The sequence below is a fragment of the Parus major genome, chromosome 11 (genome assembly GCF_001522545.3).
Source record: "Parus major isolate Abel chromosome 11, Parus_major1.1, whole genome shotgun sequence".
In the NCBI taxonomy this organism is placed as follows: Eukaryota; Metazoa; Chordata; class Aves; order Passeriformes; family Paridae; genus Parus; species Parus major.
This window is the reverse complement of record NC_031780.1, coordinates 3,632,592-3,660,420: the sequence shown is the minus strand read 5'-3', so window position 1 is coordinate 3,660,420 and position 27,829 is coordinate 3,632,592. Positions and strand designations below refer to the sequence as shown.

Below are 27,829 nucleotides of genomic sequence, written 5' to 3'. Positions count from 1 at the left end.
AGAGAGCCCAGGTAATGCCCAGGGCACAGCCCAGCAGTGGGAACTGGAACCCAGAGCAGCTCCCAGCAGAGCAGGCACTGCCAGATCTGTGATCATCTTCAACAGAATTTATAATCAATAACTCAAAAATCATACCTTGTACCTTGAGCTAAAGTACATGAGACATATTCTAACACATAAATACAAATATTTCTGTCATAAGTAAAACCTGGAGCTTTGTGCTTGGTAGTTCTTTGTATAAATCCATCACATCTTTATTTTCTTTTGGGATGCCACAAAACTGTTCTTTACCAGTAGGACAGGAGCAGTGAAAGGGGCATGGAAAATGAAGTCACTCCACTGCAGGAAATACATTAGCTCTTTCTGAGATTCCTTTTGACCTTTATGAAATTATTTCTCAGCATTATCAAATTAACTGCAGCTGAAGGTGGTTAAGTATGAATTATGTTATTCCTGATCTAAACATTTCCTGTATCTTCCCAAACACACTTGAAACAATGTGTAACAGCAAATTTGATGGAAAGAGTGTTAATTTATAGATAATAATTTTTGACCTTTTATGGGGGTGCATTACACTTTAAAAAGGACTTTTTGGAAGAAATATCCTAATTTTCTCAGTACATTTGATTTCAGTAAAAGGTCAACGTAGTGTCCTTAGAATTTGGAAACTTTTTATTAAAGACCTGTGTGAGCACAAAGTCTCTGGCCTATTAAAGAAGAAATTAAACACTGGTAGGAAATACCATGCAGCAGAGTTAACACATTAAAGTGTCATGAACTGTGTTTAATCTGAGAATGAGCTGATAATGGGGCAAAGTCAGGTTTATGCAAACTTGGGAAACATCAGAGGTTTCATTCAATTAATAAAAGTGCCAACAATGGTGATAATTTTATTTCCTGGGTTGAGCACTCTAATCACTGAAGGCAATGCGGTGTCACAGCATTCTTGGGAGCTTTTCTGCCAATCACACCCTTGTGAAACACACAGAAATCATCTGGGTTTGAGAAACCCCTGTGGAACAGACCTCCCAAATGTGCTCTGTGACCACACTGTGGTGTCACCCTGCAGATTCTTTTATTCGCTGGGAATCTGGGATGAGGAGCACAAAGAAGAACACATGTATGTTTTTCTCATTCAGCCAAGCTAGAAACTCACCAGGAAAGGTCATTTTTGCCCTGTGTTCTGAGAGTTTGAGTCACAGTCTAGAAAAAGTAAGGGAGGAGGAAACAATGGCTGGAGGTGAAGCTAAAAAATACCTGGAAAATGTGTGAAATCTTTTAAAGATTCGTTTCTCCACTCCCTTTTAGAGGCATGAATAATAATTTGTCCCCAGATTTCCCTTATTTATGCAATAATCACTCTTTTCTTGTGGAATTAATATCCCATTGTGTAGCCTTTATCTATCTCTGTAAAAACAAAATCTTTGGGGTTTTTTTTGGTTGCTTGACTGATGGAAAACCCACCTGTGTTGCCCATGGCTGTCACCTGGAGACAAATAATGACACAACAATCTTGCTGCTTGGCTTAAATGCAAACTGGAGTTGGATTTCACTCTTCTCGTGGCACCCCAGTGGGGTCCCACCTAAAGCCAGAAATGTTGTCCCAGTGTGAGAGTCTGGTCCAGTATGAGAATTCCACCTTCCTTCCCTGCCATTCCTATCACCAGGGAGCTGCTGAGACAAAAATTGGGAATGTAAGAACTTCTGCTGCATTAACCAAAGAGAATAAACCTCATTAAAAGTAATTTTAGTTGTGAGTTGAGGGTTTGCCTTGACCTACACTGGGCAGTTTAAAAAAAAGAGCATCTTGGACCTTCCTTGTGGCAGAGTCACACTTGTGAGCTGTGCAAGTGTGTCAGTTTTCCTGAGCAAAATGAAGAAACACTGAATTAAGGTTTAGTTTCCACTTTTTCCCGTATTCCCAAGGAGCAGCTGAGCCCAAACAATCCTGAATCCCGTTTATTGTGCAAGTCTTGGCACTGCTAATCATTAGAAAGAAAACTTATTATTCTGCACTCGGTGTGATGAGCAGTAACATGCAGCACCTCAAAAAAGCTGGAGTAACAAAGAGATGTGTGGCAGTTTGCAATCAGAACTGTTCCTTGAATGTATCTAACCTGTCTTCTCGCTCCATGATGTACATAATTCAATTACCATAGATTGATTCCACCTAAAACACACTATTTTTGAAGAAATCAGGCAATTAGTTACCATGGCAACCCAATTAAGCCAGTTTTATACCCCTTATCTTAATTGCTGTATTAATTGAGAAGAGAAAATAAATTGAAGAATCATCCTTTTCTTGCCATTTTAAATTTCAGTAAAGTATGAATTGCACACAAAATATTGTTTTAATTTGTCATCATGGACTCATGATTGGAAAAAGAAATTAGAATGCTGAAAACAGTATTTAAGACGGATGGCATATGTCAGTAGCAATTTGATATGCTGAAAGAGCTGTGCTCTTCTGAAATGTAATTACTCAAAAACAGAAGCAGCATATATTATCTGAGGGGATGAATGAAGGGTTGTAACTTTGGAAGCTTATTTATTTTATATATTTTACAAAGCATCTGTATGTTATTATATATGGAAAACGCATAGGAAATTGGAATTCATGGGGAATTAGGGACAAAATGTCAGCATATGGCTTTGAGGAGAGCAGCTCTGTGAGCAGCACACCCCGATTTTGGTGTTGTCCCCCTCTCCTGGTTCCATTTGCTTTGGCTGAACCGTTCTGGAGCTCATCCTGAGCAGGGGATGCAGAGGAACGGGGCTGTCTGCTGGGATCCCTGCCTGCAGGGATGGGACTGCTGCCAAAGCACCCAGCACAGATCTTCTGAGCAGAAAAACAGCATATGGAGGGGGAAAAAAACCCAGTGTGAGGGATGAGACAGAAATTTGTGTTTAGATTCTCAGAGCAGCAGCATTAGAAAGCGTGAGAAGCGCTGCTCTCAGAGCCCTTGTCTGAAGAGCAGGGTGTAAATCGTGTGACTTTAATGATCCTGCTATTATTCTGTGCAGCTCTTCATTAAGATTCAAGCATTAAAAGTATAGAGTATCTTTTTCTGTAACATTTCTTTTCAAACTAATTTTTTTCAACTGGAGCTACCAGCATGGCCTATTTATGATGGTAGCACTAAAATCCGATTTAAAATCCACTTTTCCTGGTACCAGCCCCTTGCATTGGAGACTCAGTTCACCAGCAAGTTTTCACTTTGTTTCAGTGTGAAATTATCCATCCTTCAGCCTTTGTTTCAGCAGCTTTTACACAGAGCAGTGATGCTGTTTCTCTCCCATGATTGCCATGGTACATTCCCAGATGTGCCACTTCTGGGAGTCTGGAATTCTCTCTGTCCCCAGTGGCTCTAAGGGCACACAAATATTTAAATTGTTAAATAAAGAGGAGGCCAGTTCTGGTCAGTGGCAAATGGGATCAGAGTTCTTTGGAAAAGCTGTTCCTGAGGATTGTTGGACCCTTTAGGTCTTGCTTTGCTCATTAATTCTGCTTTCAGACACAAGGTTTGACAATCCAAATTAAAAATTTTACTTCAGAATTAAAATATTCTATGGGTAACTTTCCTTTCAAAATCAAAGTGTCTGGAGATCCTGGGATTTTGAATTATTTCAACAGCATAATACCATCAAATTTATGAAAGTTATGTATTCCCAATGGATGAGTTGTGACCATTTTTGCTTGATTCATTTCTTGTTACATTTTTATGACGTGTGTTAACAAGCTCCAGTTTATGACCCTGACATTTGCTTGTTTTTCTTTTGGAGGTCTTCATAAATCAATGAAAGATTTTTGCTTAAATCATTATAAATAAACCAAGCTGAGAATAAGTCATTGAAATGGACAGAAGCAATTTCCTTCCTCTCTTTTTTTTTTTATGTGTGTATAATATTTGCCCAGCCCCTGAACCATACAAAGAGTGTAACATTTGCATGGCAGGGAGAACGCAGCCATATCTGTGTGTGACAAAATAGCAGGACATCCATAATTCTGTTGGCTTCTTCATTTCAAAAGGCAGATTTTAATATCACTGACTTCAGAGAAAGATAAGAAGGGCAGTGCATAAGACATTATCAGTCCAGTGTGGAAATAATGCATTCAAAATTAAAGACAGCAGTTTAATTAAGTGCATGAAAGGCTGGCTTTTATGATCATATTTCAAATACTAGAATGTCTTTTCATCCATTCTGCCGTATGACTTTACTTAATAATATATCAAGAACAAAAAACGTATTGGAGTCTTTCTGTAAATTCAATTAGTCCAATAAAAAGTGAAAAATAGTTTCTTTTTCATTAAAAAGAACTCAACCCTAACCCTTCTGATGACAAAGTGTGAGATGAGAGGGGAGGGCAAGGCTGGAGAAGGATGAACATTCTGCCTTTGTGATGCATTTCTGTGCGCAGGAAACAGATGAAGTGTCACCATTAGTAACATTTGTTATTGAAAGGACTGATTGGTTCTGCTGGAGGCAGCACTTTATCAGATCCAGACCACGGGGTATTTGCTGCTGCTTTGGGATTCTCTCCCAGCACAGCAATAACTCAGTTTATTAAAATATTCTATGGATAAGTTTCCTTTCAAAAGCCCAGGTTATTGGGCTGCTGTGGCAGGGTGATTATGCTGAGGGGAATCTCTTGCAGGGCTGAGATATTGTAAATATCTGTAAATATTGCGGCACCTTGCCCTGAATCCAGCCTCCTGAACCCATTCTGGGAAGGGTTTGTGCTCAGGGAAGTGCAGGATCACACTTTTCCCTGGCTAAACCAGAAATAAAGAGGAATTAACAACTCACGAGTACACGTTTCAGATGAGACCCCCTTAAGTGCCGGCCACATTAAAGGACAAAATGAGCATTCAGAAAACTTTGAGATGATTTTATCGAGGTGCCAAAGGGAGCTGAGAGGAGCTGTTGTGCTTTGGGCTGGAGGCAGTGGCTCAGCCATGGCACAGACTGCAGTGACTGGAGTTATTACGGCCTGTCAGCTCCTGTGTGACCCCTGTGAAATGAGGTGCTGGTCCCAGCCCCGCTCCCAGCAGGCAAACTCTGCCTTCCCAGCTCCCCCAGTGCTGGTTTGTCACTCACAGCCCTGGCACGGAGCCTTGGAGTGCAGAATAAACAGCAGCCTCACCTCTGCAGCTGGCTCTGGGGTCAGGGCTGAGGCTGCCTGGCAAATCATTGCAAAGGTTTGAAAGCGCTGCTGGCACGGGGTAAATAACCCATCTCATTTCCCAGAGCTGCCTCTGGCAGCTTTCACCTCTCTGACAGAGCTGCACGTGGCCCTCAGCGCTGTTAGGAATGATCTGCTCCTGTTCTGCTTCTGGGCACCCACCACACCACCTGATTCCTCTCTGCTGACACTTCTCCTCTTACTTATCTTATTCCTGACTCTTTTAATACAGCGCTGTCTATCTGGGGGATGGTTCCCACTATGTTTCTCTCAGTATGTGCTGATGAACAGATTCTGTTCCAGATATCTATTCATGTCCTACTCTCATTTTAACTTCAAAATATTCCTCTCCCAGAGGTTTTCATTAGAATAATTTTCCATACTGTGGAGAATCAGACAGGCTTCATTCTGAAAATCAGCAACGAATTTACAAGAGTGACTCATCAGGTTTTTTAAGCAATAATTTCCATATAAAAGAGGTAAGAACAATAAAAATTATTTCCCTTTGCAAGCCTGCAGGTGCAAATAGGAGCAAGAGTTTATGGAAATGTGATTTAATAAACAGATGTTTGTTTTTTTTTTCCTATAGGTAACCCTCCTGCTACGGGTACTGGAACTTTGCACATCACCTTGGAGGATGTCAATGACAACGTCCCATCCCTTTATCCAACACTGGCAAAAGTTTGTGATGATGCAAAAGATCTCAGGGTAGTGGTTCTAGGAGCATCAGATAAAGACCTTCACCCCAACACAGACCCATTCAAATTTGAACTCAGCAAGCAATCTGGCCCAGAAAAGTTGTGGAGAATCAACAGGCTTAACAGTAAGGCTGTCATTTTGATTATTGTGCATTGATTCCCCCCTCTCCTCCATCCCAGTGTACTCCCCCTGAGGGACTGGGGGAATTTAGGAGGGGTTTTGTGTGAAAGGTTTGTAGGATGGACCCACTGCTGCTGCTTTAGCCTGTGCTGTGTCTGCTGGACCAGCTGCCTGTGGAACACTCCAGCTCCAAAACCTGCAGCTCCTTTTCTTGTTATGTTGGCTGAACTTTCTCCTTTCACTTTTGCATTAATGAGGGGCTACAATGACTGAGGATTTTGTGAAGATTACTGTATCTCATGGCACACAATTTGCTTGCACGAGGTGCACAAGGCATTGCTATAGGACAGCATGAAAGTTTTGCATGGACTTTAGCAATTTAATTGAAAAACTTTTTAAGTATTTAAACTCTTCCAAAATAAAATACCCCAGTTGCAGAAGGTTTGTATGCCAAATTTGAGGGCACAAAGTGCAACATTTCTTCTTAATGTAGATTATTCCTATTTCTATTCTGGAATGTATTCTTTTTCTCTGCCACTCTCCAATCTTTTAGTCCATGCCATAGTTTTAGAAGAAACTAGAGATGGATGTGATGGTTGTACCTGCCTGCAGGACAAAGGGGAGGAGCTGTTTTCTGGGCTATTCCCCAAACATCAAAGCACCCCTCTGTCCCACCCTAAAGGACTTATCACCCCCACCTGTGTGCCAAGGGCTGCTGTGGCCCCCAGTGCCCAGGTGGAGAAGATCTGTGGATCTGGAAAGGGTTTTACTTCCCTTCCCTGCCTTCTCTGGGAAACTGTGGAAGTGTTTCAGCAGCTTTGCCTGTACTTCCTGGCAAGAAGAGTTATTTTTTCCTTTAGCAAGTTAATTTATTATCTCTTCTTGTTGTTTTTGGGGTGACGTGCCCTAGCATGTCAATAGTATATTAGTTTTAACTGCAAACTTCTACCAATAATTTGCAGACCAAATAATGTATTTAAACAAAAGAGGCTCTTACAAGTCTTTCTTTTGGTGGGGTTTGGAATAAGTTTGTAATTGGATTTCAGACCATAAAAGAATTTCAGTACTGTCTCTTCCCTCCAATTCAATTAATTAGTTTTTTCTTAGTGTATCCTCATTTTCTTCCTGATTTCCATGACTAACTGGCGTGTCTGATGTTGCTTGTAGATTCTTTCACTCTTCCAAGCAACCAACATTTGGTTAATTCTCCCCTCATCCTTTGCAGATACTCATGCCCAGGTCATCCTGCTTCAGAACCTGAAAAAGGCCAATTACAACATCCCCATCTCAGTGACAGATTCTGGAAAACCTCCTCTGACCAACACCACAGAACTGAGATTACAAGTGTGTACCTGCAAGAAATCCAAAATGGACTGCAGTGCATCTGATGCTCTCCACATCAGCCTGACCCTAATCCTCCTTTCACTCCTCAGTTTATTTTGTAAGTCTTTTGCTGAGCTGTAAGTAATGAGGTGCTGTTGATCTGCTCATTTGAACTCTACATCAGAAAACCCTCCAAGGGAGAAGTTAAATTCACACATTGATATCATAATGCTGTAATTTTGGGTTCTTTTTTCCATGAGGGAATAGCTGTGAGAAAGGTGGGGGTAGGGGGATTTCCATAGTAAAAAAAATAAAATAGCAATGAATGCCTGATTGTCAAATTAAGAAATAGAAGCAATAATTTTAAGAAGAATCAAAGGGGATCAGAGCTAACATATGATGAACTAAGAAGTACCAGCTGTAGTAGCAGATTTGTGCAACGCTTGCTTTCATCTCTCCCCACTTGAATTCAGTTCAAACCCAGAAAGAGGAGATTAAAGGTGTTCATGTAACAATGGCTGTTCTGGGTCACCAGGAAAGCGAGGACTGTCTGCTTCAATCTATTCCTCCACATAAAATGTGCAAGTGACTGGAACACGAGGAACTTATTTGAGATTCTGGGCTTAGAACCACCCAGAGCTGATAATCAAATGCCCAGTCTGGGTTGGAGGGCAGAGAGAACTGACAGGTAAAAGAAATTTCTGCTGTTTCTGGGAAAGGAATTTTGTAAATCTCATTTGGAGAGCTAACTTGAACTGGAAGTGGGGAAAAAAAAAATCCCAGAATGATTCAAAAGTAGGAATTCCAAGCCATGGAATCCACCACTTAAACTGGGTGTGTCCCTGCCTAGCCCTGTGACAGCTGCCAGCAAAATTTTTGATGCAGTGTTAGTTTTGAATTTCTCTGCTCCAAAGGAGTAGCTGTAGCTACAGATAGTAAATCTGTTACTTAAGGACTGTTACCTTCACCTTCTATTAACAGAGTACATTGTATGGTGACTTAAAACCTGAGCCATGCTGAAAGGCCTTGTGTTGTCCATCAGAGAAAATCTGCCACGAGGTCAAGGCAGAGATCCTTTACACATCTGAGGCTTGGTGTGTGCTTGATTACACATCCTGTCCATGTTTTCTTCTCCTTTTATCCCAAAAGGTTGGCATGAAGGTCGCTGTGAGCGAGCTGGTACCAGCTAATGTTTGTGATGCTCTTTGAAGATGAAAAGGACTGTATAAATGCTAAGTGCAAATTCCTGTTCTTAGTCTCAATCAGTGACATCTAAAGTGTCTGCTTTGGCTTTGGTTCAGCTGGGCTGGGTTCAGTCTCCTGGAACCAAATGCAAACTTCAGCTGTTAGGAGTAATATGTTAAAAATATTTGACAGGGTGTGACACTATTGCAGCAGTGATATAAATATGCAGCCCATTGATTCAAATATATTCTTGTTGCCACTTCATAAACGTTGCTGCTGCTAAGCTAGGCGTGACTTTCACCACTGGAATTACTTTCTTATCTGACGTGATTTGCACTTGAACTTTATTTACATTGGTGCATCTGCTCAGAATACAATGAGGTAGAAAAAGCTTTTTTCTTTGGAAAGCTGTTATTTTCATGTTGGTTCTTTACAGCCCCCACCAAGAAGTCTGATCATTTTCCTTAGGTTGAATTATAAAGCCAGTTTTAAGTATTGGAAAGCACTTTTTGAGTTGCTCTCCTTGGCTACAGGTCTTGTCCAGCTCAGCTGTGGGTGGAATACATCCCAAGGGCATCCCAAGGGCATCCCAAGGGCATCCCATGGCTGTCATTCCACCTCTGGAGCTGATACCCAGCCATGTCTCTGCAAAGCCAGCAAGCACCACAACACCCCTGAGCATTTTCCTCAGGTGTGAATGACTGCATGGAGGCAGGAAAGAATGGGGCTGGCAGCCAGTTAAAATAATGTGGTTCTGTGTTTGAACTTCTCTGAAATGCTCTGCTAGCATCCCCTTCCCAATTCATTTCCACACACAGATTTTTTATAACTGTGATTAGCTCCATTGCAATGTTTTGTATAGTCCAAATATTTATCAGAGTAATCAAAGATTACGATGCCATAAAAACAAAGAGAACTTTAGTGCTTATTGAACAGATGAAACGTCCCATTTCTAGTGGCAAGTTATGGGTTTAATTTTAGCAAAAGCCCTTACGTGGCTCACTTTGCTCCCAGTATTTGTGTTTTATGTGGCTCTTGTTCCTGGGAGGTAAATCCTTCAGTCAAATGAACTTTGTTACTCATGCCAAAGTATTTCTTTTTGTATTTGACATCTGGTGTGAGGATAGATAGCCCTCTGAAAGAGCTGCTTGTGGTAAAAGAGCCTTGCATGAATATCTTTCCTATAGAAAACATCTTGGTATTATCATTTAAATGGTGCAATTATTATCTATACTTAGAATATGTGCCTCCTTCGTAAATCATGAAAGAAGTCAGATGTGGCAGATTTCTGAAGTGTCTGAGCACACAAGTGAAGAGCCTGATTAAAACTGAAATGGATGCAAAACCCAGCAGTTCCTCCCATTCTGGAGCTATCCTACTGTGCTCACTATATTGAAGGATAATGGGATACAGACTGCAGAGCTGCCCAGAAGCCCCTGGGAAGGTAGATATAGTCAGAACCAGAAAAATGTAGGAGTTTCTGGCAGCCAGAAATAGAAAATATAAAATGCCAAAATACATGGGCAGATTTGCACAACAAAACATCGAGGTGGAATTAAAAGGTGATGAGTGCAAAGTTGTTTGGTAAAAGGAGCATCTTTATATATTTTGTATTTGACCTAATCACCACTGGGATTTACTGAGGTCAGGCTGGAGTGATGGAGACTGGACAGGCACAGAAGTTTCTAAAGTTTCAATAGGTAATTGTGACAAATATTGGAAAGAATATTGTCACTTGTCATTAATGCATGTTTAAGATGAGACTTCTTGTGGTGGCATTTTGTCCTGTGTCAGCTTTTCCTTGCCATTACTGGAGACGAGACAGGATCAAATGTTCAGATATAATCCAGAATTTAGTGCTTCAGGGTGAGGAAAAAACATGAAAAGAAAATCTGTGTTCCTGGTCAGGGAGGGGACAGCAATCAGTTCCTTGAGGAGAAGAGCAAGTGGGGAAAAATGAAGATGTGTCAGGAGCAGGTCTGGGGAAAAATGAAGATATGTCAGGAGCAGGTCTGGTGCTGGAGTGAGATTGTCCATGATGTCCTGAGTTCTGCCTCAGTCACCTCGTGTTCCCAGGGACACAGCTGACCCAGCTCTGCCCAGAATTAATGTAAAAAAGGACACCTCAACACCACCAGAATTACAAACAGCTTCCCTCTGGAAGGCTCCTCAATGCTTTCAGGGAGAGAGCAGCTCTAACATTGCACGAGGATGAGGGATGGAGATAGAGGCAAAACAAAACAAGCAAAAAGCAAATTTGTGCATATTGCCATAACAAAGTCAGCAACAAAATCTCCCCCAGGCCCTATGGGAGATGGAGAAAGAACCACTCTGGCTGGCAGAACTAAGCTTTAGATCTATTACAAATTATTTATATTATTATTAGTAATTAAAGTAGTATTTGAATTCTGGGCTTTTGATTTTATAATAACTATTTCACTTAATTGCATAATCATAGAATGGTAATTGCATTTCATATCTTCTTTCACATTCTACCAACATAAAAGACCACGTTAGATTCAAATGTGTGGAATGAAGGGAATAAAAGAACAACCAAAGGCACAATAGTCACATATTTTACTTACATTTCCTTGCTATAAAAAGACTGAGATTCGAACACTTCACGTTGAAAAAACCCAATTTTTTATCTTTTTTGACTATCAACCAGGAATAAGAAGCTTTTTTTGTTCACCTGGCCAGTGGACTACAAGGCTGGAAGTTGACTTGAGCTGAAATAAGCAGTGTTCCATTATTCTGAACAGAAAGTGAGGTGCCAGACGAGGGAGGAAAACGCTTCCTTAAAGAAATTAAATAAGCTGGAGGTCTCTACATTGCAATTAATTTGTTAAAGTCAGGGTGAAAGGCCTCAGGTGTGTTTGTAAAACAGAGACTTGCACAGATGTCTGTGCTGCAATTGCAAAGAAGCCTTTGAGATACCCCTGAATTTAATTTCCTAGTAATTTCCACAAACTTTTCCTATTTAGTGCTGGCTGTCCCTCACTGTATTGTCTTTTTCTGATTTGAGGAATGCAGCTACAGGGCCCATAGAGAAAATACAGGTGGCATTTTTTCCCCCTTGAAAATGATATATTTATTATTAAACCACTACAAAAGAAAAAAACAAAACAAAACAAAAAAAAAACCAAAAAAACCAAATCTAATTATATTTAACTGGTGGGTTTGAATTTCAGAGGCAGAGTTAATCCTGCAGTGTTATCTCTCACCCAACTCATTTTTCAAAGCAACAGCAGCCCCTGTATCTCTTGTTTTCCCCTTGTTATTTGTGTAGGAACATCAAGTGGCTGAGAAGTGAAACAATGAATTCCTGGAAGGTGCCAAAATCAAACAAACCCCAGCAGGTTTGAAATGCAGCAGAACTTTAAGGTCACTGTTCTTCCCATTACCTGTGCAGATTTGTTACCTGCTCATTCCCACTTTTCAGCCTTTATTTTCAGTTACTTGGCTTAGTTTTAACCATTCAGGTTGCTTTTTTACTTCAGGGCTCCACAGTTCAGTTGTTACAGTCGAATTTTGGGTTTTTCCCAAGGAAAAAATTCATCTCTGTTCCATCCAGTTCCAGAGGAACCATCAGAGGAAGGGTTCCCAATAGGTGAATTTGCTAAAACCAATAATTCTTGTTTGTTTCTTTGTTTTGTTGGTTGGGTTTGGTGGTTTTCTCTTTACATTTTAAGACATTTTAGCACCTTTTAATCTTCTACAGCAATTTTCTACTTTGCAGAGCAGTTTATTTAAAAATAAGTTAAAAAAAATCAGCTTAATTAAAAAGACTGAGCAAGATACATTTTCCCATTTCTGAGAAATGAAATATCCCTATTTTGGCTAGAATTGTGAAAATCATCAAAATGGGGAGAGTTTTGCTCTGAAAGGTGTTTTATTGAGGTGGTTGTTTGTTTTGTTGGGTTTTTTTTTGCACTGCTCTAATTTGAATTGCATTCTTGTGCTAGAGCACAACCATGTAGGTATCTAAAATATCACCTGAATTTTGCTCTCCAAGTAAAATATTTATATATATATATAATATATATGTATATGTTTATATAAATAATATATAAATATATATTATATAGATATATATTATATATTCTATATATCAATATAGAATATATAAAATACAACAATTATAGATAATAGATATTTTTGTATAATATATATATAGATAGACTACAATATATATTATATATTTATATTGATATCTAGTGAGTTCCAGAGATGTAAATCTCACCCTCCTAAACCAAATAACAGCAGCAATATCCAGTAATCACTCACTGCCCTTTTTACAGATGCTTGGGACCACATTGATATTCTTATTTTTGCAGCCAAATATCAATGAAATAGATGCTTTCTCAAATGCCTGTACGAGGAAAACACCACTTTTATTTGTGTCCTTAAAGATTTTGGTTGATTATTAAGGAAAGGCTGCCTTGGGGGTTAAGGAGCTGCTTCAATTTGAGCCAGCCTCGATTTAAATCTCAATTTTAACACAGAGCTGTGTCCACTCTTCTGATTTCTCTGCAGGTTTTTCCAGTCCTGCAACATATTGCACAGTTTGGGAGCCCACCTAAAGTTAATGGGGCTTGGAATGGTCCAGCAATCCATATGGATGTCCATAATTGGGAACAGGATGTTTGTACACCAGACAAGACAAATAGAAATGCCCCCAAACTACACATCAGCATATTTAAAACATGCTTAATAACATCACATTTTATCGAGTCAATTAGGTGGGAAATGGCATTTTACACACATTTGAAGCCATCCAAACACGTTGCAGAAGTGCAGAGGTGAGAAAACAGGGCAGTTTGGAAGGTGTGTGTTGGGAATGCTGGAGGGAGCAGACACAGCTCCTTCCCTGAGAGCTGCACTATTAGTGCTGATGGTCATTCTGGAGACATGGAATGGACATTTAAAGGGATTGGTTTGATAGCCCATTTAGTGCTGTGAATTCAAGTGAGCGCTTTTATGTTTTCATTTTCTCAACAGTACTTCACAGTAATTGTTGATATATAATATTTTGTATTTCTTTGCTGAACAACTTCTTAAAGCCACATAAATATCGAATTTCAGGTAGTTATCATCAGGATTGCTCTGGAGTGGCCTATGATTAAAAACCAGCACTGAACAGATGACCAGTTGGTGTATTTTTTTTCTGCCATTAATGGTCATTATACACCGTGGGATGTTTGTTTCTTTTCTTTGTTTTGGATATTTTCCTATTCTATAACATCCAAATAATTTGATGTAAACAGCTTTCTATTCAGATTTGGGAGGGATATTAAAGATTAGGAGGAGCCTAAAGGTTTGGTGATGTTGCCTTTGCTTCTGTAATACCCAGTGGATACTTACAAAGCCCTTTAAAAGGGCCATTAATGTTTGGAGTATCTCAGATTACATCTCAAAGCCATAATTTTTTCATGAAATTAATTGGGGCAGGTCATTGCTTGGTGCTTAGATAAGTGCCACGTTTAGGAGCAGTTCTTCAAAAAATTTGAAATCAGCACATTGATACCAACACAACCAAACCTGGCAATTTTCTATTTGGTTTTTCCTTTTCTGTGGCTTCTAAGCATAATACTTCACTCTAGTTTTTATTCTTACCCAACAAGAATTTCTTCAGATGATTAATTTAGGATTTCAAGCTGGGTTTCGTCTATACCTACAGATCTGAATGTGTCTGGATTGTTCATGTTCTGCTTATTTAGAACTGATGGTAACCTGTGCTGTGCTGCTGTGGGAGATGAGATCTGACTGCCTGAGCAGCTTCCAGTCCTTTAAAACGTTGGCTCCCTGCTACAGATGATGCATTTCATTTCCAGCATCCCTATGAAAAAATCAGCAGACTTGTTCAATGCTGCTATTTCAAAACTGTACTTATTCATTTCACTTGTTGAATATTTTCAACAATTCCATTCAATTTATCAGATTAGAGCAGGAGAAAATAATCCATGCAGGCTGCAGGCAGCCACCTCTGCAATTCTTTAGTTTTGACAGAACTGGAAAATGGAGGAAGTGTTTATTCCTTTATTGCTTAAATGAAGGCAACACTGCTTTGGCAAAGTATCCAACTGAAATTCACATTAATTTTAAAAAATAATAACGGAGTACATCTTGGCTGTTCTACCCTTAAACTCCCCTCTCCCAGTGAGATACTTCACATCCCTGGAGAACAGGAATTTTGTTAGGAGGTGTTTTATTTGATAAAGCTAGGGAAGCACTGAGCTGGTAACACGACTCTGAATTTCCAGGCAAGAAGAGTTGGAATTTTGCTTTATCTGAGCAACTTTTCTGTCAATAAATGTTTCTTTTCTGCACTTAGGAACAGCTCATTACATAGAGAGGGGTGTGAGTACCTGACAAGGAAGGCACAAACAAGGATTCAGCAGTTCCCTTGCCAGCATCAGAGGGACACTTTGGCTTCCACCAGCACTGCTTTGGATCTGCCACTATATATAATATATATATTTTTAATATATTTTTATATATATATATGTGTAAAATATAATATATAATATATAAAATATAATATAAAAAATATAATATATAATATATAAAATATAATATATAAAATATAATATATAATATTTAATATATAAAATATCATATATAAAATATAAACTATAATATATAATATATTATACATATATAATAGATAAAATATATATAATAAATTGTAACAATAAATTATTATAATAAATATAATTATAGTAAATTATAATATAAATATTTAAATATTTAAATATATAACTAAATATAATATAAATATATATAAATAAATAAAAATATAACTAATAGATTAATATAATTAATAGATAATTAATTATAAATAAATAATAAATTAGCAGTGTGATATTCCCAGCACTCTGGGAAATGTCCTCTCCTGGTGTCACACAGGTGAAATGAGCCCAGCAGGGGGATGTGTCCCCTGGGACTGGCACCTTTCCCCTGTGCCCTGCTGGTCTGGGCTGGTTGCAGAGCCCCTGGCAGCGTTTCAGCTCCTGGTGTTAAACACCAGCACTGATTTACCAGAGCCCAGCAAAGCTCTGAGTGCAGTTATGAGCCTCTCATTTCACACACACAGCCCTGATGCACACAGAGCTTTTCCCATCTTTAATAACTTCCAAATAATTTCTCACATAAATGAGAAACAAATTGTGTGTGATGTTATAAACTGCAAATTTTCAGGATAAACTAATTTACTCTTGGAGACTTTTTAAAGTCTTCCCCAATGTGTTGTGTCCAGTGAGATCACCAGTTTGCTCTGGCTGCTATTAACCCCAAATTTCTTAATTGCAGGAATGAAAATATGGGGTATCTGTCTGGGAATAGTCCTTCAAATGCAGTGGGATTTGGGGGGGAAATTTATAATAATTTATAGGCACATGGTGCAAACACTATGAAACTTCTGAGGTTGAAAGCTACCTGTGACAAATCAACCAGTGATGCACATGAAAACAATTTATATTTTTCAAAGTTCTACATCTAAACTAATAACTATGCCTCTAATTAATGACCTTTCCTAGATGGTAAATCCAGGAAAGAAGTACCTGGATGTTGATTAGCTGCCTAATCAGAAACACAGTGCTGATCTCTTCTATCATTTTTGTTACCTCTTTAGCATTACTGAGGTTTCAATAAAGCCCATGATGTAATGTAGACTTTTAATTATGCCAGATTAATGTAATATTTCTGATGAAAGGGTAATTGAAAGAAATGGAGCATGCATGAACTGAACTCCAAACTCCAGCTGCGTTAACTCTCTTATTTTAATGGGAATTAAAGGATGAATGCATTTTGGGTAAAGCTCATTCCTGTACAGAGGGTCAGCAGGAAACTTAAAAGCCTTTAAATTTTATGAGGTTTTAACTGCAATGTAGAAGCAGAGTCTGTGTAATAGAGGGTGAGCTTGGCCTCATAAGGAGCACATCTTCCAAGCTGAATGCTCAATCTTGACCTGTTCCTTTAAAATAAGCATTAAAAAAAAATAAAATAATATCTAAACACGTTCAGAGAAAGCTCAGGCCGCAACAGGGAAAGCTGGGAAATACCAAAAGAGCGTTTTCTGAGACCAGAAGTTCTGCAAACACCACTGCTAGCTGGCTGAAGGGAAGGGTTCTGCTGCAATGTGAGCTCTTGGCAGCCTGAACCACAGGGAATGCATTTACATCCTACCAGCTGCTTTTTCCCTGGAATGCAGCTTATGAAATCTTTGTCTTAAATTATGTGTATTTGTTTTCCTCTAATTTCTTCTGTTGTATGGATGAACATGAGGAGCAAACCTTGAGTTAGCCCAGTGTGGAAGAGGCAGGGAGCTGTCTCTGCAGGCATTGAAGAGGCCAATATTAGGAACACTTGGGCTGAATTAGGTGAATTGCACCTTTTCAAACCAAATCAGCTTTTAAAACCCTAATTCAGGGCTTTCCTGTGGAGTTGGCCACCATCAACTCCAAATACAGTCAGCAGACTTTAGCTTAGTAGAAAGAGGGGATTATTGCATGTAATTTTCTATGTCATAAGTCTCCCTACCCTGAACTGGGTACTCAGACCTATATCCCCACAGTATAATTATTTTTAATAATGCTATCATAATTATTTTTAATAATGCTATCAGTGCATTAGATCCAGACAAACTCTCACAATGTTTGTCAGTTTTCTTGACCAGAAAAGCAAATCTTCTCTTCCAAGGCCAAAGCCCTGATGCCAACAGCCAGCAGCTGGCTCTGAGAACGTGCTGCGCTTTCTTATCTGAGCCCATTGACCAGAAATGGAATAATTCAGAAGCACATGGCACCAACCCTGCCTTTTTCACTGCTATCCCACTGTTATCTTAGAAGGAATGAGGCTGAATGTGTCTCTCAAGTATCAGAGAAGAGCAGAGGAGAACTGTGAGATAGAATTGGTGAAGATCGCATTAGAGATTGAAATGAGAGAGATTTCAGGAGAAATAAGTTCCCTATAGCTGTGCTCACTTGGTGCTGCTGTCCACCCCTGGGTACCCAAAGGGAAAGGTGGAAGGGACAAAATAAGAGCAAAAATTCCCACCCCACCTTCGTGGCTTGAATGTCTTGGGCAGCAAATCACTCATTGTAGGTAATTTCTGTCTGCCTGCATATAAAACACATGGTGTGTAATAATTCCCGAGCGCTGAGGCCAGGTATAAAAACAGAGCTGACAAAAAGAAAATAAAATAATTACTAGGCCTAATTATCATTAGTGTACAGATCTAAACCTGCCAGGCACAGGCTTACCAGGGAATTAAGTTCTTAAAAGAAATAGTTCTCATTGATCAGCGAATGCACTCCCTGCACGCATTATTTGCACATTTTATGATCACAGTATTCCTTAAATACTAATATATTTTATGAGCTGCTGCCAGCTGCAAACTTTGAATTGTCTGTGCTATAAAATGCATAAGAATGGGTTAAAAAAAATAAATTAAAAACTAATGCAACCCCTTCAAAGTGAGTGGAAAAGTCACCAGGTGAGCTGGTTAGAGCTGGGGCTCAAATAAGAAGTAGACTAAAAATTTGGCTCTGTGTGAGTTCTCTGGAACTTTTATTTGTTCCTTCTTTATGGGGACAATAAAGAAAAAGAAAAGGCAGCAAGAAAACCACAATTCTTATACAGGAAACAATAATGAACACTGGAGATCCAGCTGGGAGAACAAAGAGATTTTAAATATGGACCAGAGGCTCAGAGCTGCCCAGTGAGTTTCTAACAGAGCAGTTGTGTTGGTTTCAGTGGATTTCCCCACATTCAGAGCTGAGTTTTCTGGGAAATACTTTGGTTATCCTTGATTCCTGTATTAAAAAAGTTACTGGCCAGAATGTTTGGCCAATTAACACCTTATATGACCTTACCACTCTTCGTAGGAGGTAAATTTGTAGCTGACACTGTTATTAACCACAGAAAGGAAAAGACCGATGCTCTCTAGGACAGAAACAATTTCCAATCAATTTTGTGTGCAATGGGAAGAACCAAGATAGATTTGATCTTGTGTACTCTTACTTACCAAAGATGGTTTTCTACTGAAATTCCACAGACCATAACTTTGAGTGTTGAACCTGATTTCCAGAGGCAAAAGCTACTCCTTCAATAATCCACCTGTGAAAAAGGGTCAATCACCATTAATTAATGGCTTCCAGGTTTGGAATAATTCTTTTACCACAACCTCAGTCAAGGCTTAGCTGAATTCAGAGTAGTCTTGGCACCCTCTGCCAATGCCAAGGGTTTTGTGGAAGTGTCAGCAGATGTTGGGACACAGCTCTCTATGGAAAACAGAAAAATCCAGGTTTCTTTGAGCACACATCAAGGGGAAGTTGTCACCCTGGGCTGTGAATAAGAGGTAAAACAGGTGCTGCATGGAAAATCCAGGAATGTGCAGGGGGAAGAGGCAGTGAAGGAGCCACAGCTAGAGAGTTTTGTCCAAGTGGCAGAGCAGGAAAATGCTCTGTACAGCACAAGGCCAGCAGGAGATGAACACACAGCAGCTCAATTTGTCAAGGGCTCAGAAAAGATGCTGCAAACCTGCAAAGTGAGAGCCTGGGTAGGAGATTTATCTGTTTGAATGGCTACAAAAAGTCCTTTGGGACAATGTGGGAGAGAGAATCCTCTAGATTGACATAACCTAAATATACAGACCTAGAAAGGAGATTCCATGACAAAAACCTCCTCTGGTTTGTTTGTGCTTTCAGGCTTGAACAAGAGGCAGGGTGATGGTGGTGTCCTGAGCAATCAAAGAAGGGAGTGCTTCAGGGGGAAGATTTAAGAGTTGAGCTGTAGCTGTGCTGAGCTGTCAGGAAAACATCCAAAAGTTATCAGAGCTAGAGGCTGACATTTTAGACTAAATGGAAAAGTGGGAGAAGAGAGTAAGAGCTCTGAACTGTCAGCATCGATGTGATTGCAGAGCAGGGAGGGATGGTGTCACTGAGAAGGGGAAGAAACCAAAGTGGGGGTGAAAATTAAATTTAAAAAATGAGGGGCTGGAGGAATAAAGCCGAAGGACAGGCTGGAAAAGTGATTAGAGAAATCATAGCAAAATTATAGGAGGAGATAGTCCCAGGAACCAAGGGAACATCAGATTTTCAGGCAGGTGATTTAATGGATCAAAAGCAAGGAAGATGTGGAGAAGCGATTTCAGTGAAGGAAAATCTTGGCAGGGATTGTAGAGCTTTGAGGTGAAAGGAGAAAGGAGTGGGGTGGTGCTTGCACAGGCAGGTGGGGTAAGAGGGAGGATCAAGAGGTTATTGTGAGAGACAAACCAGCCTTTCATAGACACAAAAATAACAAAGGAAAAAGATTCATAATTAAAGCTGAGCTAACTAGTTTTTGTACATCATTTACTCAGGAAAGACAATGTGTACGAAAGGTAGAAACATTCATTATGTCTGTCAATATAATGTCAAATATACAAGCTTTCCTTCAGGTGTGCACATAAATCACCAAATCCTGCCTTTATTTACAGGCTGTTGGTGAAGCAGCTCACTGGCTGCTCAGCTTGGTGGGATATTTATAAATTTGTGCTGACAGATTTCTCTGGTGACGTTTCAGCCTGTGGATTGCACAGAAACTCAGCGCCACAGCTGCTGCTCATTCATCATGTACAAGTGTCAGTCCTTAGCAGGAAGCCCTCCAAGGATCTCCTAAGGATTCAGAGCAGCTTCGTCAATCCCAGAGCCAGTGTCAGCTCCTTTGAGCCAGGGTTAAACAAATGCCCTTTAATGACACTAAGCTTCATTGGGATCTGGAAATGCTGTTTTTCAGGTTGTCTGTGAGATCAGAGTCTCAGATTCTTTCTTTTTCACTACCCAGGAGATCAGGTTGTTTACGAGAATTTAGTTCTAGCTGAATCCCTAACTCAAATATATCCAGACTTTGGCAGTCATGACCATAAATCTCCTATATGTGAGTCTGGACCCTGATTTTGTGGCCAGACTTTTTCTTTAAGCAGCAGGATAAAAATCCATATGCCAAGCAATTCCAGATTTTGTCCTATTTGGAAATCTCACTTAAACTTCTCACTTCAGTGAGCCCCATCCATCAGCACCTCTATGGATTTCTTACACTTAATTTGCTTTATTTACCTTTGTTTACCAGAACTGAAGAGCTGCAGGGAAGGGGCCAGGCAGGTGTTGGCATCCAGGTGCCTGCATCGCTGCAGAATTCAATACTGACATCAATTCAAATGATAACAAGAAAGAAATAGATAAAACAAAACAGCCTTATCAATAATTATATTAAATTTGATTTGCCCTAAAAGGCAAACAGATCATTAAAACTTTAAAGGGCACAAACCAGAATCTAACCATTGACCATTGCATTTCTCTGGACAAAACTGTCAATACTGCAATCTCACAATCTTTTGAGAGAACAGATACAATAAATATTAGACAAACATTTGCTGAGTGAGTTTTGATGTGTCATTCTCCTGGTTTTATAGGCTGAATGTAAGCTACAGCTAATGTTAGATTTGCTCCTAAACTCTCTTTTCTGAATTTCTTTGCTGCCTTGGTATTATCAGAGTGTCCATCTAAAACAGAATTCAAGTGCCACATTCAATTTATTTAATAAAAGCCCCACATATAAGTCTTATATTTCTGTAGCGATATTAATATGATTCACCTTTTATTCCCTGGTATATTCACAAACTATAAGGCTCTATTAGAGTGTTATTTTTCAAAAGATATTGTTTGTTTGCTCTTTTCTTGTCAGGGTGTGCAGGTAGGGAGGGGCTGGCATTTCCTCGTGCTCCTGCACAAATGTAACTGATGGAGGTGTCCAAAGGAGGGGAATCAGGTCCTGGCTCAGGATTTATCCCCTCACCACATCTTCCAGAATTGCACCACAAAGGTCTCTGACTGCCCACATTTCCTCTAGGACATTTCTGCATTCACAAATAATTGCTGCTGGACCCAGATAATTGATATTTAACTATTGGCAATGCTCATGCACTCAATCAATGATTTGACTGGGGGGGAAAAAACCCCAAACAATTAAAAGATCCTGTGATTTGCATAGCAAAACTCACCCCCATCTCGTGTCCTTTAGGTCTGTAAGAATTCCTGCCATTTGAAGCTGTCCTACCGAGTTGCCACGGCAACGAGAAGAAGGAAAAACCCGTCAGATCTGAAGATTGCAGTTTACAATTACTGTTCTTCACTCCTCGGCCTCAGTTGCTCCAGTTTAGTTTGCAATCTCACTCAATCTGTCCGACTGTACCTTGGTGTTCGACAGCCTCCACCCCTCTGCCCTTTGTCCCTGGATTCCTCCTGCAGGACACAAGGTTTACTCCAAATTTTCTCTGAATGTTAAAAGACCATGACATCCAAACCCGACCTTGGGGGAGCAGAAAAAAAAAACAAATCAAAACAGATTGACTCCATTTTTTTCTATCTGTTGACTTGTTGCTATTCAACTGTTCAGAAAATATTTTGTCTGTGGGTTAGTATTTGTATATGTATGAGTGTATGTATATATATATATATTTATATAGAGAGAAGAGTTATACCACAGGTTTAGCTTTTATACCATGTTCATCTGGAGCGTGAGAGGGGAGGGAGCAGAAAACCAGAGCCACAGATGAATTGTAGCTGTCCCACCATGGCTAAACCTGCTGTGTTTGCTGTCTAGAGCGTGGCCAGGAGGAGCGAGCCTGTGGCCACCCCACCCCACCCCGGGCTCTGCCGTGGCCCTTCTCATACCTCAGGTTCAGCAAACAAGAAATGCCAGTCCCCGGGGCTTGCTCCTGATCTGAACTGCTCTACTGGGCCCCAGAGGGAGCTGAGGATGCAGGAGGAGCAGCCAGGTGTGACCCAAGGTTTGAGGGGCTGAAGGATGAAAGGTTCTCTGGGGCAGGTGGCAGAAGGTTTTTATCAGCTCTGCAGGTGAGAAGCCAACAGAGCCTCGGTGTTTGGCAGAGCGCTGATCTCAGCCTCTGTGCCAGGAGCAGCACAGGTGCCCTGTTCTATAAATACCCTCACAAACACACAAACCCATCGTTTTGGAGATATATATATATATATATATATACATACATACACATGTACACAGTTTCCAGTTAAGAGTAACAAGAGCATTTCTTTGTGTGTGTAAACTTACCACACCTGTTTGCAGACATGGGAAAAAAGGGTGTTTGTTCTCTATGAATATGGATCCTTTTTTATTCTGTGAGCATGTAAGGTCAAAAAAAAAAAATTCCTTCTAACTGTATGAAGATGATCATCTTGTTAATAAACTGTAAATGATCCATCAAAGCTCACACCAAATTTTTATAAAATTAACACAAAAAGTATACTAGTGACAGACTGTGGCTTTTATTAGAGCTTGCCAGTAACTAGGGTAAGGTAAGTGTCTTAGACTATTTTAATAAACTTGCTTATTTAAAGTTTAAACAAGAAAGCTTCCTTATGCAATAGAACTTTGCAGCTGCATTCTTTAGTTAGCATTTTTACAGTACTTATGGGTCATACTCAATGGCATCCTTACTACAGTGAGATTATGAGCATATCTTCCACACCACGTCTATGTTTCACAATAGTAAAGATTTTTGGAAACGTTAAAAATAAGTCCAGACATATATTTAGTTTCCCATAATGCTACACTAGATATTAAATGTGTGTTGGTGGTTAAAATTTGCTGTACAATAGCTTTTCTCCAACTACCTGTATTGTACCAAATATGAAACAGGTTTTTTTTTTTTATCTTTCTTCCATTTTTTTTTTTAATCAAAAGGAGTAATAACAACAGCGACAGAGGAAAAATGAGTTTGTGTTGTGAGCTTTCCTAGCGTTGTAGATTTCTTGATAAGATATGAGCTGCCTTCAGACCAGTTTTTCTCTTCCAGCTTAACTCCTGCAGTCCTGACCAAGTGAAATCCCCCCCTGGTCCCTGCAGGAGCCTCTGGGTCACCAAAGGGGCACTTCAGGGTCAGTGGGAGCTGGTCAAGGACAGCAGGAGTGCCTTTGGCAGCTTCAGGCATCCCAGGTGGGAAGTGCTTGATCCCAAACATGATCATGGGCACTCTTCTTGTCCTCTCTCCCTGCCCATGCCTTCTACTGAGCCCACGCTGCTGCTTTGCCATCAACGATCACATCTTTTTTATTAAAAAAATTATATATTCTTTTCAATGAATTTTTTTGCAAAAGGAACGATTTAAACTCCTGTACGGCACCTCTGGAATTCCAACGTGTATGTTCAATGAATGCACCCAAAGATATTCTGCACCCTGTGCTTTGAGCTACAAAACCTCTATCTTGAATAAAAGAAATTATATTACCCTCCCCCACAAATACTCTTTTTTACTTGCTTTTTTCCTCTCTCCACCCAGCCAAGCCCACCTCTGGAAAGACCCCCCCTTGACTCTGGTGTCAACAAATGCCAGAAAAATCTGCCCCTCCCTGCTTTAAACCAAGGCTCACCGAGCACTTGGTGGATCATTCCAAGGGCAGCCAAAATGAGAAACAAAGAGAAAATTCTTCTGCCTGGAGCTAGAACAGGGGGAAGACTCCTCCTACCACCCTGTGCCCAAGGATAAGATCTTTCTTCTTGGATCCACTGCAAAATTTTGATGTGCATCGAGGTCAGAGTCTGGCTGAAGCTCTGACCCATGGTGCAGCCAAGCCTCCATTCCTATTTTCCCTTTATTTCTGCTCCCACATTGAAGCAGGAATAATAACAAAGCCTTTCCCAAGTGTACCCAAGCACTCCAGGAGAAGATGAAGCTGCCTTGTCAATGCTTCTCCCCATTTGACACAGACTGTGGCACGTTCGTGGTGTGACACAAGTGAGGAACTGCAGCAAAATCTGAATTTTCCTACCTGAATAGAGAGTGTCACCTCTGGCTCAAAAAACCAATGTCCATTTCCTGAAACAATGGAGCAACAATGATTTACCCTATGATTACCAGTGATTTAATTCTACAATACAATGAAAAAGGAGAAAATTTACAAAATTGCTTGTATCATTTTCTAACAGTTGATTATGTTTAACATTTGTTCAGCCAAGTTTGCTGGTTTTATAGCATACCCCTTATTCCTACCCAGCTATTTCAGTCCCACCAACATTTATTTCAGTCTGTGTTTGCAGATATATAAATTCTGTCTAGAGCTGGAAAGGCAGTGAACTTGTTATCATTTTGTAACATGCACAAAACTTTTTATTTGTAAAAGTCATTGCACTTGAAAAGGCTGTGTGTTGCTGAAACAAAAATTGGGAATAACCATCAGTGAGAGGGGTTTATTAGCAAAGGAAAAGTCTCATTTTTGGTGTGGTTGCTAATTGAACCCTGCTCTGTGCTCCTCCTGTGTGTTTATCCAAGATGCCTGTGTGCATTTATTAATGTCTATTTTGTTCTGTAGCTGTAGGTCTGAAGAGTAAAAAAAAGAGGGAAATGAGGTGAATTTCCTGCTGGGTGTGGAGGAAAATTAGGTAAGGGTGGAGCACTGGTAACCCACTCCCTGAGCCCTGTTCTCATCGTGTTTACACTGCTGGAAATCAACCAGCAGCTCCATCACCCAAACTGAGATTCAACTAATCATATTTAGGTGAAATTTTACCTCCCCACATACTGTTTGGTTTTTTTTCCTGGTTGGCTGTGAAGAGTAAAGCTGCAGTATTTGTCACGGGATTGCTTACCCAGTATCAGAAATCTAGGGTTTGTGACATCCAGCCATCCACAGGTGACTCCTGCCCTTCCCTGACCAGCTGAAGGTGTCTCTAAAGCTCCCAGAGTAATTTGGTTTAATCTTTATTTGAAATGGATGGGGTCAGATAATTTGTCCTGTTTTCTTACATAGTTGTTTTTTGGATCACTATAATACAAACCTGATTAAATTATGGATTTACAAGAAGTTTGTAGGGCCCCATCTTAAATGCCTTATCACTACAAAAAGACATCTATGATATTGACAACTTTTGTCTTTCCTTTTGCAAAGGCCTCTTGTCTGAAATACTGAGAAGCTGCCAATTCTCTTCTCAAATGTTGCTAATTCACTTGGAGCAGAATTCTGTGCACAAATAATTTTACATCACTTGGTCCAAAGGCTAAGTTACTTTCAGAATAGGTTTAAAAATGTCTTATTTAATTAAAAAAAAAAAATATAATTATACTAAAGTCACATTGGCTCGAGAACACAAAGTCTAAAGCAAAACTCTTCTCCTGTCTTACCTTTATTACATCTCCAGAAAACTTTGTTTGAGAGATCCAGTCCAATGCTAACACAAAGAAAAACAAAACAGCAATTATTTTCTTTCAGTTAACTCTGTGCTTTATAATCCTGAAGAAGTAACATGCAGTGCACATTAGTAATTATCATTATAACTATTCTCTTTAAAGCAGATAGAGCTGAGTCTTTCCTGCACAAAGCCCACAACCCACTGGCTGCCCTGCTCTCCTGCCTCACTCACCCACCAGGAGCTGCTCTGGGTTTGTCCCTGTGGGATGGATGTGCTCCCCACCCTCCGTGGAAAGGTTCCAGTTGCACAACTATGTGTGTATATATGTAGATATATAGAGATATACACATATAAATATATGTATAATATATATGCAGGTGGAAGGGGGTTGATACAACACAGGGACTTGGAATGAGCAGTTTAATTCCCTCAATTAAGGATGAATTCATGAGATAAGGGACAGCATGTACTGGCAGTCTGATTTAAAGCAAATAAAAAAGGTAAAAGCCCACACACTAAACCCTAGGCTTATCTCAGCTCTCCTGTTGTATTTCTGCTACCTTGAGCTGTCCCCTCGGACCACAATTACATCATTTGGAGATATGCATCACTGTTTACCCACTCATTTTTAGTTGTCTGTGGATCAGCAGGTCTCCAGTGGTGGAAAGGGAAGGGTTAAGAGCCAGAATTCCTCATTCCTGAGCTTTCAGTGGGACAGCTGCTTGGGAAAGTTTATCCAGCCTTGAACATTCCACTCCTCCTGTGTGTCAGCAAGTGACTGCACCCCATAATTTGGGGTGAAATGAATGTAGTCTAGAGCCAGGCTGGGTGTTTGGAGGTGCACACACGTCCTCCCTGGGACAGGAGCTGAGGAATAAATCCATGTCTGGGGCACTGTGATGGGGAACTCAGCACAAACAAATTGTGTTGTTGTTGCCATTTCATCCAGAACCCTCCTGTAAAACCACATCTACCCCATAACAACCTCTGTCCCTTTAAGTGACCATCAAGATTAATTCTTTCTATGATTCTTTTTTTTTCTTTTTTAATAGTCCAAGCAAGGAGGAAAATATTTTGTTTGATTTTCAAGATGCTTTATTCAGCTGCTTTTCCAGTTAATCATTCCTTTGGGCCCTAGTTGCTGAATCGCTTGCTGTTTCTGAGGTGTAAATAAACGTTTTGATTTATGACGTGGTTGCAAAGAAACTTGTAATTTATTTGTGAAATGCTCAAATAAAGGATGTATGGGCTTTTACCTTCTGTCTGGACATAGACCTCACCACAGGAGCCACAAACTGACCTCCAGATTGGTAAAAGAATGGAAGTGTTAAACATCAGAAAGCCCAGGATGTTCGTAGTGAAGGGCATAAATTGCAGCCATGATTTTTGGCGGCTTGAGAATGAGAATCGGGAGCTTAGAGAGGTAAATAGAATCATAGAGAATGGTTTGGGTTGGGAGGGGCCTTAAAAATCATCTTTTGAATGATCTAAATATCAGGGATATTCCTTCCAACCACCAGACCAGGCTGCTCAGAGCCCCATCCAGCCTGGCCTTGGACACTCCAGGCATGGTTTGAGCACACGAGAAAAAGCTCTGCTCACACAAGAGAGCAGCAGCTGAATATTCAGGTGACAGCAATCATTCGCTGTCTAAAGCTCCATTTCCATTAAAGAGGTTGCCTTGAGCCAAACCTAAACCAGATCTCCCCAGGCTGGACTGCAGCCAGGAGCTCTCACCCATTTCTGTGCATTTCCTTTGTGCCTCACCTGGTCCCCTTCCCCACCCACCACCATCAGTTCAGCTTAGAGAGAGCAGCCAGGCACCAGAACTGCACAAACCACCCAAAAAATGTTGAACAAATGCCTCTTTACCAGGGAATTCTCATTCCAACCTAAAGCTGAAGCCTGCCGTCTTCTTGAAATTCCTGTGGGTTGTATTTTAGATCTTCTAGGAAGTTATCTAAAGTGACAGAGCCACACAAAGATAGAATAGCTCTTAAAATATCCTTTTAATACCTGTGAGAATAGAGGAAGCTGGGGAGGGAGGGCAGCAGTTAAAGGAAACATTTTGAGTACAAGCCCCAGCAGCTTTCTGTCACCGAGACCCACCTCCAGCTCCTGCCTATTGCT

General features: G+C 40.2%; 1 protein-coding gene and 1 long non-coding RNA gene across 3 annotated transcripts in view; one reads left to right on the top strand and one right to left on the bottom strand.

Moving 5' to 3' along the window:
* Nucleotides 1-26,954, top strand: part of CDH13 (cadherin 13) — a 426,254-nt gene extending 399,300 nt beyond the window's left edge. The window contains exons 12-14 of one of the 2 annotated variants that reach the window (XM_015640174.3): nt 5,775-6,008; nt 7,230-7,445; nt 21,575-26,954. In XM_015640174.3, the coding sequence (XP_015495660.1) occupies nt 5,775-6,008; nt 7,230-7,445; nt 21,575-21,582 (458 nt within the window). In that variant the 3' untranslated portion in view covers nt 21,583-26,954. Of the gene's footprint in view, nt 1-5,774; nt 6,009-7,229; nt 8,092-21,574 lie in introns of those variants that run through there. The other variant, XM_015640173.2, reaches the window with a different exon arrangement.
* LOC117244983 lies at nt 1,591-21,644 on the bottom strand. The gene is made up of 4 exons (XR_004499040.1): nt 21,555-21,644; nt 20,611-20,681; nt 18,540-18,631; nt 1,591-1,671 (listed from the first exon to the last, which is right to left on the bottom strand). It is a non-coding gene; the product is annotated as an uncharacterized LOC117244983 (long non-coding RNA).
* Nucleotides 26,955-27,829: the final 875 nt, after the last annotated feature.